The sequence below is a fragment of the Pempheris klunzingeri genome, chromosome 11, assembly GCF_042242105.1.
Source record: "Pempheris klunzingeri isolate RE-2024b chromosome 11, fPemKlu1.hap1, whole genome shotgun sequence".
Classification (NCBI taxonomy): domain Eukaryota; kingdom Metazoa; phylum Chordata; class Actinopteri; order Acropomatiformes; family Pempheridae; genus Pempheris; species Pempheris klunzingeri.
Window position 1 is genome coordinate 26481253 of NC_092022.1, and position 24596 is coordinate 26505848.

Below are 24596 nucleotides of genomic sequence, written 5' to 3' on the forward strand. Positions count from 1 at the left end.
ATTTTAAAAAATACACCGTTATCTTGGATCTGAACGCACCTTTTAAAAAACACCAAGATCACGCAGCAACAACACAAACTAACTGACTGATGCAGCAGCAGTGAGCTAAAATCACTGTTTTTGTCAATGGAGTCTGGTGGCTTGAGATTGAGATTATTTTTTTGATAAAACAGCTTCAGTTCCCTGACAAAAAATCAAACAGGCAGGAAGAAACGGTGCATTTGTTGGGGACTATTTTCAGAGGTGGATTAAACCACATGCGGTGCTGCAGTGAGTGTTGGTGGCAGCAGGATGGTGTGTGTGTGTGTGTGTGTGTGTGTGTGTGTGTGTGTGTGTGTGTGTGTTCATGGTGATGGAGGAACGTGTCAGACAGCAGCAGAGAGGCTCACTGATGAGTTTTTAACAGTTTTTCTACAAAAATGAAGCTCTGCGGCTCAGCGGAGGAAAATATATCAGCCACACGGAGCACTTATACTTAGAAAATGATTTCCCAACATCACAACTGAAAACAATCAATCATAGGGCACTGTCAGCTCGAAGCTCGCTGTGTACGTAAAGCCCCCAGACGGGCCCAAACTAAACTATGATGTCAACAAATTGGCATGGCAGCCATTTTCACAATAGGTTTGACCTGCCTGAGTGCATTACTCAGGATTTCAGACAGAGCTGTCAGCTGCCACATCAGCTCAAGAGGATCCCTCTGCAATGCCCAGGCCTCTGCCGGTATCGTTTTCTCCCCATGCCTCAGCTAATACACCGTCACACCCACAGAAAGACCGCCTGCACAAATCCTAACTGGAAACATAACCAATAATATAACCTGGAGCTGTGCGTACGCCTTTTTAAACGCCTTACATTCTCTGAGAAAAGTCAGAGGAGTGACCTCAGATCCTAGAGAGGGAGGACTCGTCCAATCAGAGAGCTTCAGGCTGTGGCGCTCTGAGGCTGGTCAACTTTACTGGTGTAGAAACATGTTCCCATCAGGTCCAGACGTTTATATAAAAGGTAAAAGATAAAATATAATTTAAAAAAAATCACATTATTTCAAAAGTTATAAAAATTGTATTTTAAATTATATAAAGTTTTTGGGTGAAATATTCCAGTAAAGCTACTTTAATAAAAACATAAAATTTAGAATTATGTAAAAAAAAATAATAATTCTGATTACACTTATATTGATTAATATAAGGGTAATAATAAAAAGAAGTAATCAGACTACTGTCAGCTAAAGAGACAAATATATCTATATGACATAAGTATAAAAACAGGATATAGAAGGATCAAAGGTATGAAGGCTAAAGATCTGAATAAAATATGAATTAACAATTAAGTACAAAAAATGTGAAGTACAATAAAACAGATAAATAAAGATAGATAAAATTCACTCAGTACCAAAAGAGTTTTATAAAAGCTGGTTTTAAGAACAGACGGCCTCCATCAGCCGTCTACGATGGAGATCTTTGGCTTCACGTTACGCCTCAAAGGTCAATAATAACATTTTTATAGTCAGTATGGAAACAAAGGGGGGTCAGTAGAGGTACAGCGAGCAGCACCAAGGCTGCAGGGGCGCAGTATTTGTTTCAATGTGGAGGTGACGGAGCCGCGTTAAGTGGAGGTGGAGGTCCGTGGTTCTGTTGGAGCAGCTGGACTGACAGCTTCTCAGTGCCGGTGTGACTTTACCAATAACAACAGAATTAAAAACCAGATTTAGTCCAAGACAGGAGCACAAGATTTTAGATTTTAGATAGATAGAGCAAAAACCAACCTTCTGTTATTCAGCCTGCAGTCTCAGAAGTGAAACCTGGTGGATTTTAGCTGGATTTGTTCGCTGTGTCTCACTATTTTCCTCCTGGATGTTAAAACTTTTACTCTACAGCTCTTCACCATGACAACCAGCGCTGAGGCTCATGGGAACTGTAGTTTAAATGTCTCAGAAACACCCATTTACTGGTAAAGGCCATAACACACAACATCTTTTGGTTGTACTCACAGTGCCGGGCGGGTCTGGTCTGGTCTGGTCTGGTCTGGTCTGGTCCGGTCCGGTCTGGTCTGGAGCTCTTGGTGGATTTAGCTCTGTTGTTCTTTTGCGTTGCCGGTTGTGAGGATGCTCAGAGGAACACAATAAGTCAGCCCCCGGAGCATCACCTCACTTTATAACCTCCCCGTGAAGGTCGCCTCGGCACGTGACCTCCCCCGCTGCGGCCGATTGGTCGGTCCGGTCCCGCTGGCCGGTCATAAAAGGCCTGCTGTGGTCAGGATGGAATACCAGCAGAACTAAAGCCACATCTGCTCCCTCCTCATCCCTCTTTTCTGTCCCCCTCTCCTGCTGCATCTGTGGGCTATCTATGGAAACTGACCCCCTCTCTCTCTCTCTCTGTCTCTCTCTCTCTCTGCCTGTCTCTCTCTCTGTCTCTCTCTCTCTCTGTCTCTCTCTGTCTCTCTCTGTCTGTCTCTGTCTCTCTCTCTGTCTGTCTCTGTCTCTCTCTCTGTCTCTCTCTGTCTCTCTCTCTGTCTCTCTCTCTCTCTGTCTCTCTCTGTCTCTCTCTCTCTCTGTCTCTCTCTCTGTCTGTCTCTGTCTCTCTCTCTGTCTCTCTCTCTCTGTCTCTGTGTCTCTCTCTCTCTGTCTCTGTGTCTCTCTCTCTCTCTGTCTCTCTCTCTCTGTCTCTCTCTCTGTCTCTCTGTCTCTCTCTCTGTCTCTCTCTGTCTCTCTCTGTCTCTCTCTGTCTCTCTCTGTCTCTCTCTCTGCCTGTCTCTCTCTCTGTCTCTCTCTCTCTCTCTCTGTCTCTCTCTGTCTGTCTCTGTCTCTCTCTCTGTCTCTCTCTCTCTGTTTCTCTCTCTCTGTCTCTCTGTCTCTCTCTCTGTCTCTGTGTCTCTCTCTCTCTCTGTCTCTCTCTCTGTCTCTGTGTCTCTCTCTCTGTCTCTCTCTGTCTGTCTCTGTCTCTCTCTCTGTCTCTCTGTCTCTCTCTCTGTCTCTGTGTCTCTCTCTCTCTCTGTCTCTCTCTCTCTCTGTCTCTCTCTCTCTGTCTCTCTCTCCCTCTGTGTCTCTCTCTCTGTCTCTCTCTCTCTCTCTGTCTCTCTCTCTCTCTCTGTCTCTCTCTCTCTCTCTGTAAAAAGGATAAAATAACATCAGGGTGTGAAAGCCTTAAAGGTGTGTGTGCTAAGGAGTCAGATTTAAAAGGTTTTTTAGATTAAAATTCAAACTTAGATGGCCTGTTGTGCAATGCATTGTGGGTGTAGTAAGACACTTCATAGGAGAGAAATAAATGCAGAACACAGTTTATTTCACTCTTGGCTCGGCTGTTCGACGCAGACTAACGGTGATGTAAACCTGAGAGCTTCGCCGTCGCTCCGTCCGGCCGCCACGAGCTCAGACAGCGTTCTGATGAATGACCTCTGAATCGACTTTACGCTGCTGCCGTGTTCAGTTCATCATCATCATCAACCTGCGCCTGCAAATCATGTGTTAACAGCGAGCGCCCCCGCTGTGGCAGAGGGGTGGTGATGTGTGTAAATACTTTGTCACTTTTGTATTGTGTCTATTTATTATTGTTCTTTTAGACAGTAGATGTTCTTAAAATACCTCTGCACTGTGTGAACTGTGTCCTAGACAAGTACAGCTGCTGCCATACCAGTACTTCACCCCCGCACACACGTTTATGTTGAATCATACCGTCCTATAGAGTTGAGGCCTCTGATCTCTAGTAATAATCCTGTTCTCTGACCTGTTGTCCAACCTGTTGAACCCAGTGAGTGCAGTGTGGTGAAATGAGTCAAACTACCAACGTTAGACCCAAGTTAGTTGTGATAGAGCGGAACCGTCCTTTAGCCCAAACATACAGAAGGCTCCATGGTAATCTCCCATCATCCCTCTCCCTCCCTCGGTCTCCCTGTAATCCCCCATCAGTGCGTGACGGTTATAAATGAGGCGGTGACACACACCGTGATTCAGACACACCGTGAGGGTTTGGACTGCAGCGTGCTGTGATATTTAATTTCTTTGTGTACAGTTGAAGTGAAATGACGGATCTGCTGTGGGATTAAACAGAAGCCTTCAGTTTCAGCACGCTGCTATTTTTACTCATTAATACTCAGAGAAAAGTTCACAGAACTGATCCAAGAACTGTACCAACCATCAGCCAGCTGGTCACCAAGGGGTTAAATCACTAGTTAGTCAGTGTGTCAGTGTGTAGTGGAGGTCTATAGTGTGTGTGTGTGCTAGTTAGTCAGTGTGTCAGTGTGTAGTGGAGGTCTATAGTGTGTGTGTGTGCTAGTTAGTCAGTGTGTCAGTGTGTAGTGGAGGTCTATAGTGTGTGTGTGCTAGTTAGTCAGTGTGTCAGTGTGTAGTGGAGGTCTATAGTGTGTGTGTGTGCTAGTTAGTCAGTGTGTCAGTGTGTAGTGGAGGTCTATAGTGTGTGTGTGCTAGTTAGTCAGTGTGTTAGTGTGTAGTGGAGGTCTATAGTGTGTGTGTGCTAGTTAGTCAGTGTGTCAGTGTGTAGTGGAGGTCTATAGTGTGTGTGTGTGTTAGTTAGTCAGTGTGTCAGTGTGTAGTGGAGGTCTATAGTGTGTGTGTGTGCTAGTTAGTCAGTGTGTCAGTGTGTAGTGGAGGTCTATAGTGTGTGTGTGTGCTAGTTAGTCAGTGTGTCAGTGTGTAGTGGAGGTCTATAGTGTGTGTGTGCTAGTTAGTCAGTGTGTTAGTGTGTAGTGGAGGTCTATAGTGTGTGTGTGTGTGCTAGTTAGTCAGTGTGTCAGTGTGTAGTGGAGGTCTATAGTGTGTGTGTGTGCTAGTTAGTCAGTGTGTCAGTGTGTAGTGGAGGTCTATAGTGTGTGTGTGTGTGTGTGTGTGTGTGTGTGTGCTTTTATTTGATAAAAAAAATCCCCCCAAATGTTAAGTCAAATTTTCTAATGTGCCTTAGTTACGATGTCGGTGTTACGAATGTATCTGTGGCTCATGGGACACATTAGCACATCATCTTTGTGGTTTAAAGTCCATAGTTTTGGTGATTTGTATGTTCCTGTATCCAAACACAGCAGTGAGGCCTCGTGTTGCTGCAGGACTTCCTGCTGTGGCTGCAAATCCTGGATCAGTTTAAAGAGACTTGTAATAACTCAGGCTACACGTCCTTAAAACGCCTCTTTATGTCGGTGAATTATTGAGCTGCCACAGCTGCAGGCTACATCAGGCTGTGTGGTGGGAGCGGCTTTGCTCACCAGGTCGGGTTCCAGCACCAAATACACTGTGAGTTTATTTAAAACAGTCACCAAACCAGGATCGTCCAATCACAGCTTGGCTGTACATGTAGATGGTTAATAATAGTCCATACGTTCCAGATCTGTTGGTTGGAGCAGCACCTTGACTATGGCAAAACTCTCATTGGCATGTAGGGTAAAGGTTAGGTTATGGTTTAGGTTAGTAGTGGTTAGGTTATGGATAGTTTGGTTTAGGCTTAGGTTATGGATAGGTTATAGTTTGGTGCAGAGTTAGGTTATGATTAAGTTATAGTTTGGTGTAGGGTTATGTTAGGTTATGGTTTAGAGTAGTGGTAGTTAGGTTATGGTTTGGTTACTTTGGTGTAGGGTTATGTTAGGTTATGGTTTGGTTACTTTGGTGTAGGGTTATGTTAGGTTATGGTTTGGTTTGTTTCTGATGCTCACAGGTGTAGACATGGAGCTGAATGGATTACAGTAATGTCCTGATATCAGACACCAAACTGTCTGCTCTGTTTGTACAGTACAAACCGTTTGTGTTTTATGACCTATTTATGTTTTACAGTTAAATAATTATGTTTCCCAGAATGGAACCGCTTCAGTGTCGTTGCTGTGAAACCCGCTCGGCCTGCGTTTGTCTTTTTATCGCCGGATTTACACGCCGAGCAGGACGCTCTCGTGTCCTTTCGCCTCCCGTCAGGTTTCCCCTCCTCTCGCCGTGCTGCTGGCTGAGCTCGCCGTGACCCTTTTGTGTTTTATAAATAAAGGTTTACTCACAGACTTACTGTTGATGCAGCGACACATTTCTCTGTAATCCCTCCATCCATCCATCCATCCATCCGTCCGTCCGTCCATCCATTCCTTCCAGCTGTCTCCCTCCATACATCAGTTAGAAAATAAAAGTTGGTCACTTCTCAGAGGGGATGTGACTTTCTGTGAAGATATTTACTGACTAGCTGAACTTCTCTTTCTCCTCATCTTTCTCTCTTTAATAGACTTTTTGTTCCTTTTATCTTTTACCTTCACCTCCTTGTTTTCCATGTTTATTTTACTTTTTGTCCCCTGTTGACTGCCTCTAATCTGGTGTGTGAAGCCCAAATACTGACTCACACACCCGTAATAACAACACACACACACACATTCTCAGTTGTTAAAATGTGAAGTGCCACTGACCCATGCACCAGTGCTGTAATGTAACCAAGTACCTTTACAAGTGCTGTGTAGAAATGTACTGAAGGATGTTGTATGGAGCTCATAATAACACCGTCACCCTCAAAGACCACATCCTGCATTGTGTTCTAGTTTTGCTCCGCCCTCAGCGTCTTTGGTTTGGTCGTTAAACTGATGCTGGAGCTTCTAACAGGATCAAACGGCCGCGTTTCTTCTTCTGCTGCTTTAAATGTGTTTCTAACAGGATCCAACGGGCTGTGTTTCTTCTTCTTCTTCTGCTTTAAATGTGTTTCTAACAGGATCCAATGGGCTGTGTTTCTTCCTCTGCTGCTTTAAATGTGTTTCTAACGGGATCAAACAGTCTGCGTTTCTTCTTCTGCTGCTTTAAATGTGTTTCTAACAGGATCAAACAGTCTGCGTTTCTTCTTCTGCTGCTTTAAATGTGTTTCTAACGGGATCAAACGGGCCGCGTTTCTTCTTCTTCTGCTGCTTTAAATGTGTTTCTAACGGGATCAAACGGGCCGCGTTTCTTCTTCTTCTTCTGCTGCTTTAAATGTGTTTCTAACAGGATCAAACAGTCTGCGTTTCTTCTTCTGCTGCTTTAAATGTGTTTCTAACGGGATCAAACGGGCCGCGTTTCTTCTTCTTCTGCTGCTTTAAATGTGTTTCTAACGGGATCAAACGGCCGCGTTTCTTCTTCTTCTGCTGCTTTAAATGTGTTTCTAACAGGATCAAACAGTCTGTGTTTCTTCTTCTGCTGCTTTAAATGTGTTTCTAACGGGATCAAACGGGCCGCATTTCTTCTTCTTCTGCTGCTTTAAATGTGTTTCTAACGGGATCAAACGGTCTGTGTTTCTTCTTCTTCTGCTGCTTTAAATGTGTTTCTAACGGGATCAAACGGTCTGTGTTTCTTCTTCTTCTGCTGCTTTAAATGTGTTTCTTGGATGTACTTCCTGCTTTGTTGTGCTGCAGCTACAGACAGCAGCTAAAGTCACAGTCAGAGTGTTTCTCCATCCCAGATGAACCTCTGGTCGTCATGGTGTTAAAAACCCTCTGAGCGGCTGACGTCTGGCCTGGTGCCCCCCCCATTAGAGAATAATACTGATGTGCTGCTGGAATAAACCACTGACACTCTACCGGGGGGCTTTTATTTTGAAAACTTTGCTGTTTGTCTGTCTGACTTCCTGCTGCCTCCTCTGCTCTGAGCTGCTCGATGTGTCCGTCAGAAACAGACCAGGAGTGAATCTTTAGCGGAGCGCTGAGACGCTTCTTAAACTCAGTCACATCTTAATTGGAACGTGATGCAGCCTTTAGTCGTTTGGCTCCTCTAAACTTTCCAAATGTTCTCGGACTGAACGGATCAAATTCTGACGGTGAAACGAGTGATTTCACGGGTGGTGAGGCTTTTATCTGATGTGAGTCTGTGTCTTTGGGCCCGTTGGTGTCACACGATGGACGCCATTGTTGTAATTACACAGTTTGGCCGCTGTGTCAAATTAGTGTCCAAACCTGGCCCACTTCCTGGAGGCTTGGAGCTGTCAACAGCCCCTCTGGAAAAGGACTAATGGGTCGGTTCAGTGCGTCTAATCGGGGCTGACACATGGAAGCACAGATTCATGGGAGATGACTGTGTAATGTGAGCAGCTCGGTCCATCTTTTAGCCACCGTGGAGTAGAATGACTGTTTCAGAGATGTCACATGTTATCGTTCCATCCCAGTGAGTTTGGGCTTCTGATAAACCTCCAGATTAATGGATCAATCAATAAAAATGGCGTCTCGTTCTGCAGGTACGTAACGGAAAGCCGGCGCAGCCCTTTGAGCCGCCTGAAGTCCAAACGTCCAGCAAAGGAGCAGGTTTCTGCGAATAATTGGTAGGATAGGATTGGTAGGAATACACAATAATACAAGCACACACACACACACACACACACACACACACACACCTTGTGCACAGTGTTAATACCACTGTAATACTGCATAAGCCCTCTACATATCAGCCAGACTGCACATTCACACACCTGTCATAACACACACACACACACACACACACTCACACACACTCTCTCTCACACACACACACACACACACACACAGAACAATGGGCCGATGCTATAAACCTATTTTAGGTGAACAACAGAGAGACGCCAAGGGAACCCTGAGATAGTCCCCTCAATCCCCCTGCTGTCAGTCAGAATGACACTAATGCTAAGGACACACACACACACACACACACACACACACACACACTGCTGCTGTGTGGATCAGATGTAAAAGGCAAAGAGACAAAACTCCTTTTAATTAAAAGTTAAGTTGGATTTATAATGAACAGGAAACACACACACACACACACACCTCTGTGCTCAGTTACCCATAAAGCCAGCACTTCTTATCTGACTGTGTTACAGAGTAAACTGGCTCATTTGAAACGGTGAAATGCGTGAAAATGTTGAAACAAACATCAGTTCTGCGTCCTGAAAGTGAATCGGAGGACAACAGCAGTCGTGTGGAGTTTAAACATCCGGCAGCTGCTGCGGCCTGAAAGAGGAGCCGCTGTGTCGTTCATTCAAACACAATTAGCTGCTTGTTTCCACACAGTAGGTGTGATCCAGTCTGATTGGAGTTTTAGTTCAGGAGTAAATCAGTAGGCTGGAGTTTAGATTTAATCTCCTCTAATCAGCTTCATAATCAGCGCAGGCAAGGCGAGTTTATTTATACAGCAGCGTTCAGACACAGAGCTTTACAGGGCCATGACACACAGCACAGTAATACATGTAATCTCATTAAGAACAAGACAGAAACATTAAAAATCAGACATCAAATCACATTATAATTAAGACTTAATAACACAGTAAGATAAGACATAAAATTCATTTAAAAATGAGACAAAAATACATGAAATTATTAAAAATAAGACATAAAACATTAAAATGTCACTCCAACTGTAGTTCAAGCTGCAAACCTTCATTATGTAATTCTATTGTTTTATTGAAAGCACAAAAAAGAACCTACTGTTAGCTGTAACGTTTAGCCACAACTGTTAGCTGTAAAGTTTAGCCACAACTGTTAGCTGTAAAGTTTAGCCACAACTGTTAGCTGTAAAGTTTAGCCACAACTGTTAGCTGTAAAGTTTAGCCACAACTGTTAGCTGTAACGTTTAGCCACAACTGTTAGCTCTAATGTTTAGCCACAAATGTTAGCCATAACTTTTAGCTATAACGTTTAGCCACAACTGTTAGCTCTAATGTTTAGCCACAAATGTTAGCCATAACTGTTAGCCACTACTGTTAGCTATAACGTTTAGCCACACGTGTTAGCTGTAAAGTTTAGCCACAACTGTTAGCTGTAACGTTTAGCCACAACTGTTAGCTGTAACGTTTAGCCACACCAGGACAGTGTGTCCGTCAGCTTGTTGTGCAGCTCGTCTGCCCCCTGGTGGTCAAAAGGAGAATTAATCTGATGACACAGCAGCTCTGATTGGTCACCAGTTTCCCTCTGACATCCCGGCTCACCGCAAAACCAACGTTTTTTTCCACTCAGCGCTCATCCAGACACATTTAGCCGCCTCACAGGGTCACTGAAGCACCTTTGTGTTGGAGTCACTGAGGCTAAACGGGCGAGCAGCTGCTGCTCGCTGCGACGGGCAACAGCTGGAGCTGCATTCCTCCGAGGCTCCACAGCAAAGCTCTGAAATATGCTGCACACACACACACACACACACACACACACACACACACACACACACACACATAGGTACACAGACCATGAGATCACCTGTTAATGGAAACCAGTGAATCCATACGTCAGACATATATACATAACTTTAGAAAACACAGACCTGAGAACAATAAACCCTATTTATAACCCGTCACACACACAGTGTGTGTGTGTGTGTGAGTGTGTGTGTGTGCTTGCAGCAAACGGCGTTGATTGACAACAAACTCATTGATAAACCTGTTGAAGCTCACACAGATTCTGTTTTATTGTCTTTGTGTGAATTTCTTTTCCTGCATAGTGTCAAACAGGAAATAGATCACATGGTGCATGGCTGTTTCCTATTGATCATCTGATAACTTCTTCTCTTTCTGCCACCAGGACAGAAAGTACCTGAACGTGTTTGGAGTTGGCCACGGAGTGATTTGGCTTCAGAAAACGGTGAGTAGACGACTGCTTACACGGTTTTTCTTTATTTTAGCTGGTTTGCTGTGTTTTGAGCTGAGAGAAAACTGTATAACTGACTGTAATGTTGGTGGACGAGTGTGTTGGTGACACCGAAACACCAAAAAAGTATTTATTCAGTTAGGGCAGACGTTCACACCAGACTGTGGGCATCCTCTTCCTCAGTTTGCCCCGGTGTCGGCAGCAGGAGGACGATTGATCGACTGAGGGACCGTCAATAAACTTTGTTCACGCTGCCATAAAAATGAGTTAAAATTATACGTATATTAGTAAACTGTGAGTATGACACTTATCTTGGTTATTTATGTATATAAATAATTATTTTACATAAATATTCAAATAAATATTTATATTTTTTCAGTATTTTCCATCTAATGTGACTCCAAATTAAAATGAGAAATCATTACAACACTGGACAAATAGGACAAAACTGCTTTATATTGGATTTTTGTGTCTTAAATTTCTTTCATAGATATTTATATGTAAAATGAATCATTTTTTTTTAATAGCTTCTTTATAATATGAGGCGTCGGGTCCATTTTTCTACAATCCACACAATATTTCTACCCAAATAAAAATAAAAATTTCAAAGGGAAAAAAAAAGAAAAGTAAAATGTGAAAAGACAGACAGAAAAAAATAAGTATATAAAAAAAAGTTTGAAATTAACATTCAAAAAGAAAAAAATGACAAAAATGGAAAAGAAAAGTAAAAAAACTGAAAAAAAGGACATTTAAAAAATGTAAAGATTAACATTGGATTAGAGGATGTTAGGATTAGAATAAAAACAAGAAGCTTGGTAACAACCAGCTGTATGGAAGCCTGTTTCCCCCAGTGAAAAAAAAAAAAGATGAGATGAAAAGTCGAAATTATGAGATAAAAAATCGAAATTACGAGATTAAAAAGTCGTAATTACAAGATAAGAAAGTCACTATTACGGGATAAAAAGTCGAAATTACGAGATAAAAAGTCGTAATTGCAAGATAAGAAAGTCACTATTACGGGATAAAAAGTCTAAACTACTAGATAAAAAGACGAAATTACGAGATAAAAAGTCATAATTGCGAGATAAGAAAGTCGTAATTGCGAGATAAAAAGTCGTAATTACAAGATAAGAAAGTCACTATTACGGGATAAAAAGTCATAATTACGAGATAAAAAGTCGTAATTGCGAGAAAAAGTCATAGTTGCGAGATAAGAAAGTCATAATTACGAGATAAAAAGTCGTAATTGCGAGATAAAAAGTCAAAATTACGAGAAAGGAAATGCGCATGTGCTTCAGTTGTACCGACAGAGAAAGGGGTCCATGAACGCCTCGTTTGTCCAGCTACAGCAGTGACGCTATCCTGTGGTTGAAAGGTCGCTATTACAAGTGACTTCATGACTGCATGATAGAGCTTTGAAATATTAAATTAGTTCATTGTTGCAGGGAGCAAAACAAGTTGCGAGAATTTCTTTAATGTGGCTTTGAAATGATCTTCTAATGTCTAACTCTGTGGTCTTCGTTACAGTGCGTCTTATTCTTTCTACGCCAAAGGTTCTTCTTGCTTAAAATCCTTTCTAGTGTGCGTTTGCTCAGTATAATCCCCTGCAAATCAGAGAGTAAATGAAGTAAAGCCCCGTTTAAAGTAGTCCTCAATGTACTGGCAGTCCATTTCTGTGTCAAACTATACAGGATTCATACAAAGAACTGCTGCTCTGTCGGTACAACTGAAGCACATGCCCATTTCCTTTCTCGTAATTTTGACTTTTTATCTCGTAATTATGACTTTCTTATCTCGTAATTTCGACTTTTTATCTCATAATTTTGACTTTTTATCTCGTAATTATGACTTTATCTCGTAATTATGACTTTATCTCATAATTTTGACTTTTTATCTCGTAAGTATGACTTTATCTCGTAATTTTGACTTTTTATCTCGTAATTATGACTTTATCTCGTAATTTCGACTTTTTGTCTTGTAATTATGACTTTCTTATCTCGTAATTATGACTTTCTTATCTCGTAATTTCGACTTTTTATCTCGTAATTATGACTTTCTTATCTCGTAATTTCGACTTTTATCTCGTAATGATGACTTTTTATCTCATCTTTTTTTTTATTCACTGGCAGAAACGGGCTTCCATACAGCTGTGCTTCAGAGTAAAGCCACAAACTAAACGCAGCCTTGACCACTAAATAATGTTTAGTGTTTTGAGGTCAAAGTGGAAGTAAAGAAGTGAACAACAAACCACACAGCAGAAAACACACCTTTTATTCTTCCTAGTAAATATATTATTGGTTTTGAAGATGTGTGGTCTTCATTACACCATCCTCCTCCTCCTCCTCCTCTTCCTCCTCATTCTGTGAACTCGTCTCTCAGCGGAAAAACAAAACGTCAAATGTTATTTTCTGTTCACAAACTAGAAGCAGTTTGCCGACAGTCCAGTGTCTGTACTGAGCTAGTTACAAAACAAACAGGAGCTGCTCTCCATAAATACGCCGCTCGCTATTAAACCGTAATAAAACACCAGTTAAACTACTATTTCCCAGATTTACAGTAAGAAACAAACAACTAGGTTCAGCTGACGTCACATTCAAACAAGTGAATTCTGTCACCAGGTTATTTTCTCAGCACATTTTATCATTTTTATATCAAACTGAAGACTGAGATGCCTCCATTTCCATTTCATATTTAAATATATCTATTTTAGCCATACAGTTTAAACACTTGCACTGTTTGAATATTAAGTGGTGCAATTTATAGTTTGACTAAATCACCAAAAATCTGCACCATTATTGCCCCAAACAGAGCTGGTGAACATCAAAAGGTTCATCAAAGTGTTGGTTTTTAGTCCCAAACAAACCAACCAGAGGCAGAATTTCATTGATGATTAGTTGTGGGAACTCTGACAATCAGTTTTGTCCCGGTTGGTCCACAAAATTGTAACTGCTGGACTCTGTCGAGGCTTTAGATCAGAGGTTCATATAAATAGCACAAAATGTATTAAAGTTTAACACCAGTATGTTTAAACCTGGGCCCCGTGTTTCTACACATATATATATATATATTTAGATATTTACCATATTTTGGTGTCTAAATGAGGTGCAAAAAGTAGTTGGAGCTAGAAACAGACTTTCTATCACTCTCTCCAAAGACTCCACTGACATCAAGCCATTTGACCTCATTTTAAATGTGTTGCTTGTTAGTTTGTGTGACTTCAGTGTTTTAAAGGATTATTTGAGATTCAACATAATATTTGTGGACACAAACATACCAACTAAGGATCTTCCAGGTCTCTCTCTGTAGGGATCCTTTCCATGATGCTGTCACACACTTAGAATAACACTCTGAGCCTGTCAGTGGATCAAACAAGCTCTTTTAGTGGACCTACTGTGATCAGGTGCAGTTGTCCCAAAGGATCACGTTGCAGCCATTGCAGCCCGTTTGGTGGCTGCTGGCTGAGGTGATCTACTGGACCAGTTCCAACACTTTTACTACCTACCAGTCACTCAGACACCAGGATGTGGACACAGAGGACCAGGGTTTTAAAGTACAGTTTATCCTTTTGATAATAAAGAGAGTTCATATATTGTGTTTGAAATGCAGAGAATAAGATGCAGACTGAGAGCAGGTCTCAGAATCTGGACTAAATGGGTCCAAACTTGTCCTGAAATCAACATCAAATCCCAAATATCATTACTGTCTGCTGCTAATGTTAGCTTCTAGTAAAAACATCAGCTAGCATACCAAGCGGATGTTAGCTAAACACACACTCAGATGGATCAGCCCCCCCAGGACGTCTAATATGGAGTTTTATTTTCTCTAATATATTGAATAGTTTGTTTTAAAAACCACCAGCTTCTCTGGACAGAAAGTGTCTTATTCTTACACACTAATGTCTTTTGTGCTTAACAGCTACAAATAAAAGGAACCAAACTTAGCTGAGATGCTATTAACATGCCTTCTTCTGTACAGAGAGCCCTTTTAGCATTTCATCAGTAGTGGGAATAACCACTGCTTAGAAATAAATGCTTTGGGATCAGATTAAAGTCTAATTAATGATATGTACAACTCAATTGTCACTCGTTGAAATGTTAATTATTGATAGCTCTGAAGTAATTTCTGACCAGTCCAGATTAAATTATTGATATGTCACTTCTGATAGCTGAAACAATGTGATTTTGGATGGTTTGGTGAGATGTTGGACATCAGAAGTCCAATCTTTTATCTGAAATGGGAGATTCCAACTGGTCACGATCCTTTTTCAACATGTGGGAATTCAATAGTAGAAATCTGTCATCATTAGTGTCACTGGTGAAAAAGGAAATATTGATTTCATTAATGACATCAAAGATATCTTTAAATGAGTTGTTACTGGGTAAGATGCTAATTAACATTAGCTAGAAACTTAGTGAATAGTCTAACTTTAACTACTAATATAAGTGACGTGTCGTGTTCAATTAATTTAACGGCCTCTCAAAATAATATCTACGTCTAACTTCTTACTGTTCTAACCAAACACTGCTGTAGCTCTTTATTTTAGCTCCATCTTTACCAGGGTCCCAAAACCAGTGCTAATGTTTAGCCATGTGCTAACTGTTTCCTAATTTGGACACTTGTTTGGTTGTCGGTTTTCTAATTCTAATGTTATTCAGCCACCTTTGTCCGCTACCTTATCACACAGCTGTTAGCACCTCCAACAATGCTAAAGTTAGCGAGCTAAGGCATGTTTACACTTGTAGTTGGGTATTTGTGGACCATTTGAGGCGGTTTGTCCATCACGCTGAGTGGGACTTAGCGAAGGGTCGATGAGTGATGGCTGATGTCCAGTCGTCAGCCCCACTGGTGAAGTGTTAAAAGGGTTCGTGTACAGTCATGGTGGTCGGTCAGTCAGTCAGTGACCGGCTGAGACCGTGTGAGCAAGATCAGTAGATGTTAACAAAGTAAAAGCAAACAAAAACCGTCCATGTGCTTCTAGTGAGATTCACAACTATATTGTAGTGTTTGTCTTTATTTCCATGACCATGTGAAGGGACGGTCCGGCTGTGGATCTTGCAGCGAGCCGTCAGTTCATCCGTGGCTCACACACGTCTGATCATCAGCAGTCTAATGTTTATGTCTTGTAGATCTGGTGGTTCCCTCCTGCGGCGCTGGGGGGCAGCGCTGCGCTCGCTCCAGCCTGGACGTCCACAAATCCCATCCTCTGCCTCCTCTTCCTCTGCTCGGTCATCTGCAGGAAGAGCGGAAAGCTTTTATTCTAATATCTAAAGAACACAAACGTGTGTTGTAGAACAAACAGTGAGTTTTATCTGTTATTTGGCATTTTGTGATGAGACAAACCAAAGTGTCTATATTGTTACACGCGTGCAGCATTAGGGACATTTTAGTCCATCTGAGCAAATGTTCCCTCTTCATCTGGCCATCATTGTGGCTGCTAGTGCATATGGAACAATAGTTTGTGAGAAAGAATTAGGGTTAACAGATCATGTATGTTGGGGAGCTGGGGGCTATTTTTAATAACTCTTGGATCTGTCAGAGAGGAGCTGAAATATTGTAGTTTTAGTGGAGCACGAGATTTAAAATTTACTAAACTTTGCTCCACTACAACTACCAGGGCATCAAAGACAATATTTCGGCTCCTCTCTGACAGATCCAAGAGTTATTAAAAATATCCCCCAACATACATGATGTGGACATAACTCTTTTTTCTGTTAACCCTAATTCTTTCTCGCAAACTATTGTTTTTGTCCTTAATGACTTAAGAGGGGAGTAAATTAAACTGATGCCTGAGGGTTAATAGTGACATATTAAAAAGGAGCAAATAACACATGCAGCAAGTCCTTTTAGCATTAAATTAGTGGTAATAATGCTTCTTCACAAGTTAAAATTCTCATTACAACTCACTAGTCTAATTGTTAACTATTGAAATCAACTATTCACTTCAATAGACCTAATTCCTAATATTCCCCAAACAGTTGGGGATAGAAATGTGCTTCTATTTGCATTTTATTTCCTACATTCGAGCTAGATCTGGATGAACACTTGGCCGTGCCGTGCGCGTTGATACCTGCTCTTTCAGCTCCGTCAGCTGTGTCGTCAGGGTCAACACCACCTTCATCGTCGCTGCCAGTTTGTCCTGTAGCATCCTCATCTCGTTCTGCTCGCCGTCACCGTCGGTTACCACCAGAGACATCGCCTGCATCCGCGGAAACCAGTCCAGGTTGTTGTTCTGAAACAGACGAGGAAGAAGTCTCCACAGGGTTCGCACAAAGTCTTCAAAGTTTGGAAAATGTTAAAGTGTTAGGAAGAATGATGTCACATCGATCGCTGTGGGTATAAAGGAATTCTGTTAACTTATAGAGGAACGATTTAGATAGAATGATAACAGTTTGGAAAGTCTAGAAGTTTCTGGTTTAGGTGCCATAAAACTCCAAGAAAAAGCTGTATGAACCTTATTTAGATGTGTGTGTGGACTTGTACTTGCTACATAATGAGGACCAGCACATATAACTGACAGAGTGAGGACATTTTGCCTGGTCCCCACAACTTCAAATGTCTGTTTGAGGGTTAAGACTTGGTTTTCTGGTTAGAATTTGGCATTTAGTTGTGATGGTTAAGGTTGGGGGGGAAGGGACAGGGGAATGCATGATGAGAGTGAGGGTCCCCACAAAGATAGAAGCACAGGTGTGTGTGTGTGTGTGTGTGTGTGTGTGTGTGTGTGTGTGCCGGTGTTTTACTTTGATCATGTGAGCCACGTAGCTCTCCGGTCCGGTGTAGTCGGTCTTGTTCTTCTCACGCACCAAAACGATGAAGTACAGGTAGTTCCAGATGTTGTGCTCCAGTTTGATGTGCTCCTCGAACGACACCGTCTTGTTGTCGAACTTGTCTCTCTCCAGACCTGAAACAAGACTGGAGGTAAAACTCTCTGCAGAAAACTTATTGATTACTGTGTGTGTGTGTGTGTGTGTGTGTGTGTGTGTGTCTCATCTCCACCCACCGCAGATAAAACACGTGGTCTTCAGTATCTCCTCCTTCTTCTGCTTCTCGCTCCTCAGGTCGGCAAACGTGTCGATGATGACACCAAAGATCAGGTTGAGGACGATGATGATGACGATGAAGTAGAACAACAGGTCGTACACCACCCGCGCCGGAAACAACGGCTCCTACACACACATTTTGAAAAGCATACTCCATTAAAGGTCCTTAAATTAGATATATTTACTGTGTTTCACTCACATTTACCCATAAAATAGATGTGACAAAGAAAAGAAAATGTCAGTAGCAGTTAGAATTGTTAAGAGTTATTTCTATCACTTAAAATTATTGATGACTTGCAAACTTATTCACACCTATGAATCACTTTACAGTTCAGAGAATCTTTCACAGTCTAACAACCTACTCATCTAATTAATGGATTTAACCGATCAGAAAACTATGAAGGAAAGGACTTTCAATAAGGTGGATTTAGTGTGTAGAAAGTGTTGATTACATTTTTGGATGGTTTTCGGAGAACGTCTCCGACTCCTCCTCCGTTCCTCAGCCCGTGGTTCAACACGGTGACAATGCACATCAGCAGAGTGTCGCACGCTCGCTCCGACTCGGCCTCCTCTGAAACACAGTAATAACGATCAGGGCTGTAAAGGATCTATAAAAGAATGTGATCCACCTTCAGTCACGTCCCTCCAGGATCCAGCTGATCAATAAGGGCCGTCAGTGACCCCCCCAGTGATCGGAGGGTCCCAATGACACCCGTTTACCTGACTGAGTCTCCAGGTGAGCTCTGCTAACACTATGCTAGCTAGCATTAGCACTGTGCTCTGACAGCTCACCTAGCTAACGTTAGCTTACGTTAGCCCAGTCAGTGCAGCCTGAGCTCCAACCAGGAAGTGTTAGCAGAGAACCCAGAGCCACTAGAACCTGTTCTCCATCCAGCCATCCATCTTCCCCTTTATTACTGTTTGGATCTGACTGACTGTAACTGACCTTCCTCCTCAGCAGCAGACTCCATCTCCACGGTGCAGCTGACTCCGTCTGCAGAGCACGACTTGAGGAAATCCTGGGAGGCTTCGCTCTGCTGAGGAGCTGAACACACACAGGGTCACTCAGCACCAGGTATACCGAGGATATCTTACCAGTAGAAACACTATGTGTGTTTTGGACACAAATGGAGACCAATTTGTGGGTAAGGACAGAGTTTCTTTGTCTTTTCTGGTCACTGACTCTGTTTTTAGCTTGTAAACCTTTTTTTGAAGAACCTCTAAGTAAAGATCCACTCAACTTTCTACAGTTTTTCAGGTTTATGTAGGTCTGATTAGATCCCTACAGAGATAAACCTGTAATATCCTGCTGTTACATTGCTTTCTTCAGCCACCAGACTCCATTGACAAAAACAGGAATTTTAAACGAGAGCTGCTGGTCTGTTGATCAGTTAGTTTGATTGTGTTAATGTGAGACTTTGGTGTTTCTAATGGGGAGTTTGGATCCAGCATTATTTGTGTGACACTCAACAACACGAGCTAAACGATGGAGGCAGAAAGTAGATCAGCAGCTTCCGTGGTCTGCAAGGTGAAATTACTGAGTTTTTTCTATGGAGTCTGGTGAGTGTGAACAGTGTGACTCAACGGCTTTAAGTCTGAGCAGGAGTTCAGAGGTGTGGCGTTACCTGCAGCGATCTGCGGCAGCGGGTCGACCTCCATGATGAAATCCTCCTTCAGACAGAGGAAGCCGACGATGGAGAAGAGGTAGACGAGGATGAGGGCGAGCAGTGCCGTCAGCAGGATGGAGCGGCCGTTACGAGTCACGCTCTTTATCACGTTAAACAGAGTCTCCTCTCGGTAGATCAGGTCAAATAGCTGAACAGGTAAACACACACGTGGTTACTCTTTATCCCACGGCTGTGTGTGTGTGTGTGTGTGTGTGTGTGTGTGTGTGTGTGTGTGTGTGTGTGTGTGTGGTTACCAGGATGCTGTAGAAGAGCTCGTGGACAAACAGGCCCAGTGTGGAGGTCAGGACGTAGCCGAGGTGATACAGGAACTCCACATCCATCACCATGGCTTTGTATCCCATGATGAACGTCCCGTTGTTCCCCACAAAGCTCACCACAAACACCACCTTATTGATGAGCTGGAGGAGAATCAGATAAATATATCACATGAGTATGATCCTCTGTGTCCACATCCTGGTGTCTGAGTGACTGGTAGGTAGTAAAAGTGTTGGAACTGGTCCAGTAGATCACCTCAGCCAGTTGTTATTCTAAGTGTGTGACAGCATGATGGAAAGGATCCCTACAGAGAGAGACCTGGAAGATCCTTTTGGTTTAACCACAAACAGCACACACACCAGACTACATTCACTAAAACAGGGATTTTAGAGAACAGAACACAGGAGCTGCTGGTCTCTGTGTCACCTTGGTGTTCTAAAGTCACACAAAAAAACTGATCAAGACCAGCAGCTCCTGTGTTCTGTGAGCTTAAATCAGTGTTTTGTGAATGTAGTCTGGTGTGTGTGCAGAGAGCGATATAACAGCTGTTTGTGGTTAAACCAAAAGGATCTTGGAGGCTGCCAGCCAAGGCAATCTACTGGACCAATTCCAACACTTTGGCACACACACCAGACTACATTCACAAAAACAAGGATTTAAGCTCACAGAACACAGGAGCTGCTGCTCTGCTGCTGCCTCCATCTGTGTGTTTGTTGGTGTTACATTTCAGTTACAGTAAAGTGAATTCTGCCTCTTAAAATGATTTAACTGACTTTAGTTCTTTATTATATACACCAGGCTGCACTACTGAGGGGCAACAACACTGTTTCATTGTACTAGTTTTAGCAGTACTAGTACTAGTTGGCGGTACCAGTAGACTAAAACCCTTTCAGACAACTGAACTGATGTGCCCAGGTGGCAGATGGGTAATGTAGTGTCACTCACGTTGAGCGATCCCAGCAGGATGAGCGTGTTGCCGATGCCGAGGTGGTAGATGGATCGGAGGATCAGAGCGAGGGTGAGAGGCTGCAGGCCGTAACGCTGGGAGAACAAGCCCAGCACGGAGAGCCCGGTCAGGACCCAGAACAGCATCAAGAGCAGGGAGTCATCAATCGCTCCTCCTGAGGGGGGAGGAAGTTTCAGATAAATATTAAATCTTAACTTAATCTGCATTTGGAAAACAGCATTTTTTTCCAGAAAGTTGCTGCAGAGATTTCTCAGTTTGTGTTTAGTAAGATGTTATCAAACAGAATGATTATTATATTAGATATGAACATTTATAATATAATAACGTCTGATGTGCTTCACATAACCAACATGACTCATTTAGTCTCTGAAGGTCGTTTCCGTGTGTCACAGTTGTTGTTAATCACCAACTGTGTTGCCGTGATTTGTGCTCAGAGAGTCAAGATGGCCGCCAGCGATTTCATCCATCAAACGGTAAAGAGACGTTTGAATAGTTGTGTCTAATAAATAAGCTCACAAAACATCAAATTATCACTTTCATTATTTTTTTGGAAAGTGATTGAAAACAACTCTGGAGGAGCGTCGGCTCGTTTTAACATCTGTGTTTTAAGTAATCGGCTACAAAGATTATTAAAGGTATGAAGTGAGTGACTTTATGATTGAAGACAACTGATGTGACCCCAGAGGGTTAATATCTACATGATCCAAGACTAGAACGCAGTACTAGTAGAGTCAGTACTAGTACTAGTGGAGTCAGTACTAGTAGAGTCAGTAGTAGTAGAGTCAGTAGTAGTACTAGTAGAGTCAGTACTAGTGGAGTCAGTAGTAGTGGTAGTAGAGTCAGTAGTACTAGTAGAGTCAGTAGTAGTACTAGTAGAGTCAGTACTAGTACTAGTAGAGTCAGTAGTAGTAGTAGTACTGGTACCTTGTCCTGAGTCGTAGGGGTAGAAGAAGGCGATGATGAGGTTGACGAAGACGGCCAGGTTGAAGGAGATGGTTCCCCACAGAGACATCCTCCTGGAGAACCAGTACAAGACCGGCATACCTGCAGCACACACACACACACACACACACACACACACACACACACACACACACACACACACACACACAGTTGTGGTGAATTAGAAGTCTAAAATGGAAATAAACTAGTAAAGTTTGTCTAAATTGTACTTCAGTACAGAATCAGTTAAAGTGTGTGTGTGTGTGTGTGTGTGTGTGTGTGTGTGTGTGTGTGTGTGTGTGTGTGTGTGTGTTCTCTCACTCCTCAGCTTCTTCTGCCACTCCATCTCTCCGTGCAGGAAGGAGCTCTGTTCGAAGAAGTGTGTGACCTTTGACCCCTGCTCGTCCTGCTCGGTGGTGTTAAACACCCTGAACTTTGAATCCTCCGTCAGAAACTCACAGATGGAATGAACCGGAAACACAATCTGCTCCATGCTGCGGTCCTCACGAACGATCTACACACACACACACACACACACACACACAGTTACTGTATCTATAAAGGATATTAGTAGTTAACTATTGATTACAGACCCACCAGTGTGTATATGTCCTTGTAAATACACGTTTAGTTTTCCTTTTTATTTCTCCCTTTAGTGCTACTTTTCTGTATTCTGTTCAATTTTATTGTATAAAATAAGTACAAAAAGTGTTGGAATTGGTCCGGTAGATCACCTCAGCCAGCAGCCTCCAAGATCCTTTTGGTTTAACCCCAAACAGCTGTTCTATCGCTCTCCTCAAAGACACCAGACTACATTCACAAAAACAGTGATTTAAGCTCACAGAACACAGGAGCTGCTGGTCTCGATCAGTTAGTTTTTTTGTGTGACTTTAGAACACCAAGGTCAGACACAGTCCTGAGTCCTGTTCTCTAAAATCCCTGTTTTAGTGAATGTAGTCTGGTGTGTGTGCAGAGAGCGATAGAACGGCTGTTTGTGGTTAAACCAAAAAGATCTTCCAGCTGTATCTCATGGCAGCCCGTTTGGTGGCTGCTGGCTGAGGTGATCTACTGGATCAATAAAATCCTTCTTGTTTTTACCAAAATCATCCAAGCACCAAAATCACACAATAACACACAGTAGTAGTATCAGTATCAGTAGTAGTACCTCTATCTGTGAGGTGAGCTGGTCGTAGTACTCCAGTGGATCTTGTTCCACCACAGCAGCTGGAGCTGAAGACTTCAACATCTGGGACAGAGGACGGTTGTTCAGGTTCAGCTGCAGGTGAAAAGCACAAAGTATGATGTTAGAATAAGGTCGGACGATGGATGGATGGATGGACAGATGGATGGATGAACAGATGGATGGATGAACATCTACCATGGAGGAGATCCCCTCCTGTCCCTCTTTGCTGTTCTTTGGAGGCTTCAGGAGGTTCTGCAGGACTTTGTTGTGTCTGGCCAGCTGCAAGCAAACAAAGGACACAGAAAACTTATTTCCACACCCACAAACTAAGAGCAGAGTGGGACCTCCTGTCGGCCAATAGCTGAGCTCCGAAGGACCCGGGCAGCCAATGGGGAGCTTGTGTTTAATCACCTGCTGAGCCAGGATGTAGATGTTGTGTCCCACCTCACGGGGAGAAACCTCCAAGCCCTCACACTCACTCTCCTGGTTGTAGGCCTTCTTTATGACATCCACCTGCACACACACACACACACACACACACACACTCTCAGTTGTGGTCTAACACAGATCTGTACGACAGGTTGGTGTGAAGCAGCTGTTGAAGACTCGGACCAGTTCTCGGGGTCGGAGGTTGAACAGGATCCTCTCGGCGTTCTCGCTGTCATGACGACTCTCCATCAGGGCCAGCAGCAGCTTGGAGGCGTTGTCCTGGCAACCGGGGAGAAGAGAGCAGCAGTCGGTCCACAGGTGTGACCCAGCAGGTCAAAGGTCACAGCCAAATTAGAATGATGCTGTGACTTCTGAATATGTTGATATTCATTATTATATTGACTTTTTATTTTGATGTAACAGAAAGACTGAAAACACTTGGATGGAGTCAAACTCTGGTATTTTTAAACCTGATCACAGTAGATCCACTAAAAGAGCTTGTTTGATCCACTGACAGGCTCAGAGTGTTATTCTAAGTGTGTGACAGCATCATGGAAAGGATCCCTACAGAGAGAGACCTGGAAGATCCTTTTGGTTTAAACACAAACAGCACACACACCAGACTACATTCACTAAAACAGGGATTTTAGCTCACAGGACACAGGAGCTGCTGCTCTGCTGCTGCCTCCATCAGTCAGTGTGTTTGTGTTACTGTGTAACTTTAGTGTTTTTAAGGGTCAGTTTGGATCCAACACAATAGCTGTGTAACAAACAAACTATCTGATGGAGGCAGCAGCAGACCAGCAGCTCCTGTGTTATGTGAGGTTAAATTACTGTTTTTATCAATGGAGTCTGGTTGCTTGGCAGAGAGCGCTGAAACTGAAAGAATTGATTTGTATCGTTAAACAGGATTAATTCAGATCCCTGATGAGCTGCTGTTGTTGCTGTTGTGTGAACATGGATGTGAACCTTCAGCTGGAGCACCATCTCCATCCGGTAGCGGCACAGAGGACTGATGTCATTCAGGATCAGAGCCGTGATGATGTCGATGCCGTTGGACTCGTGGGTCACGATACACGTCTGCAACACACACACACACACACACAGAGTTAATGCTGAGTGTTTCCTGTCCCGGCTGCAGGCCCGTTCAGGTGTGGGGGTGTACCTGGTTCTCCTGGCAGGGGCCCTGGCAGTACTCTGTGAGTGTCTCCAGCGTCTGGATGATCAGGTGGACGTTTGATTCGTTGATGTAGAGGCCCAGCAGGCCCAGGCCCCCGGTGGTGCTGCCACACATGATGTCCAGGAACTGCAGGGTCTCACACACCAGGTTGTAGTTGGTCTTATTGTTCTGGCAGCGCAGGAAGTTCTGCATACACACACACACACACACACACACACACACACACACACACACACACACTTAATTTGTGTTGTCTGTCATTGTTAGTTGAGCCGTCTGACCTCTGACCTCACCTGAAACACCTGGAGAGTTCCCTTAAAGTGCGAGTTAAGGTTAAGAGTAGGAGGGAGGTAGTTAGTAGGAACTAACCTGCACGTCCTGG

The 24596-nt window shown here is 43.0% G+C and overlaps 1 protein-coding gene across 1 annotated transcript in view; it reads right to left on the reverse strand.

Moving 5' to 3' along the window:
* Window positions 1-12794: 12794 nt before the first annotated feature.
* Window positions 12795-24596, reverse strand: part of itpr3 (inositol 1,4,5-trisphosphate receptor, type 3) — a 56449-nt gene continuing 44647 nt past the window's right edge. Inside the window, exons 44-60 of the mRNA XM_070840387.1 lie at window positions 24200-24400; window positions 24004-24114; window positions 23218-23313; window positions 23017-23118; window positions 22801-22884; window positions 22588-22698; window positions 21744-21936; window positions 21405-21524; window positions 20459-20634; window positions 19492-19656; window positions 19196-19385; window positions 18517-18615; window positions 18023-18141; window positions 17531-17696; window positions 17271-17431; window positions 16601-16762; window positions 12795-15763 (exon numbers count right to left, since the gene is read on the reverse strand). Coding sequence (XP_070696488.1) covers window positions 15647-15763; window positions 16601-16762; window positions 17271-17431; window positions 17531-17696; window positions 18023-18141; window positions 18517-18615; window positions 19196-19385; window positions 19492-19656; window positions 20459-20634; window positions 21405-21524; window positions 21744-21936; window positions 22588-22698; window positions 22801-22884; window positions 23017-23118; window positions 23218-23313; window positions 24004-24114; window positions 24200-24400 — 2373 coding nt within the window. The 3' untranslated portion in view covers window positions 12795-15646. The remainder of the gene's footprint in view (window positions 15764-16600; window positions 16763-17270; window positions 17432-17530; window positions 17697-18022; window positions 18142-18516; window positions 18616-19195; window positions 19386-19491; window positions 19657-20458; window positions 20635-21404; window positions 21525-21743; window positions 21937-22587; window positions 22699-22800; window positions 22885-23016; window positions 23119-23217; window positions 23314-24003; window positions 24115-24199; window positions 24401-24596) is intronic.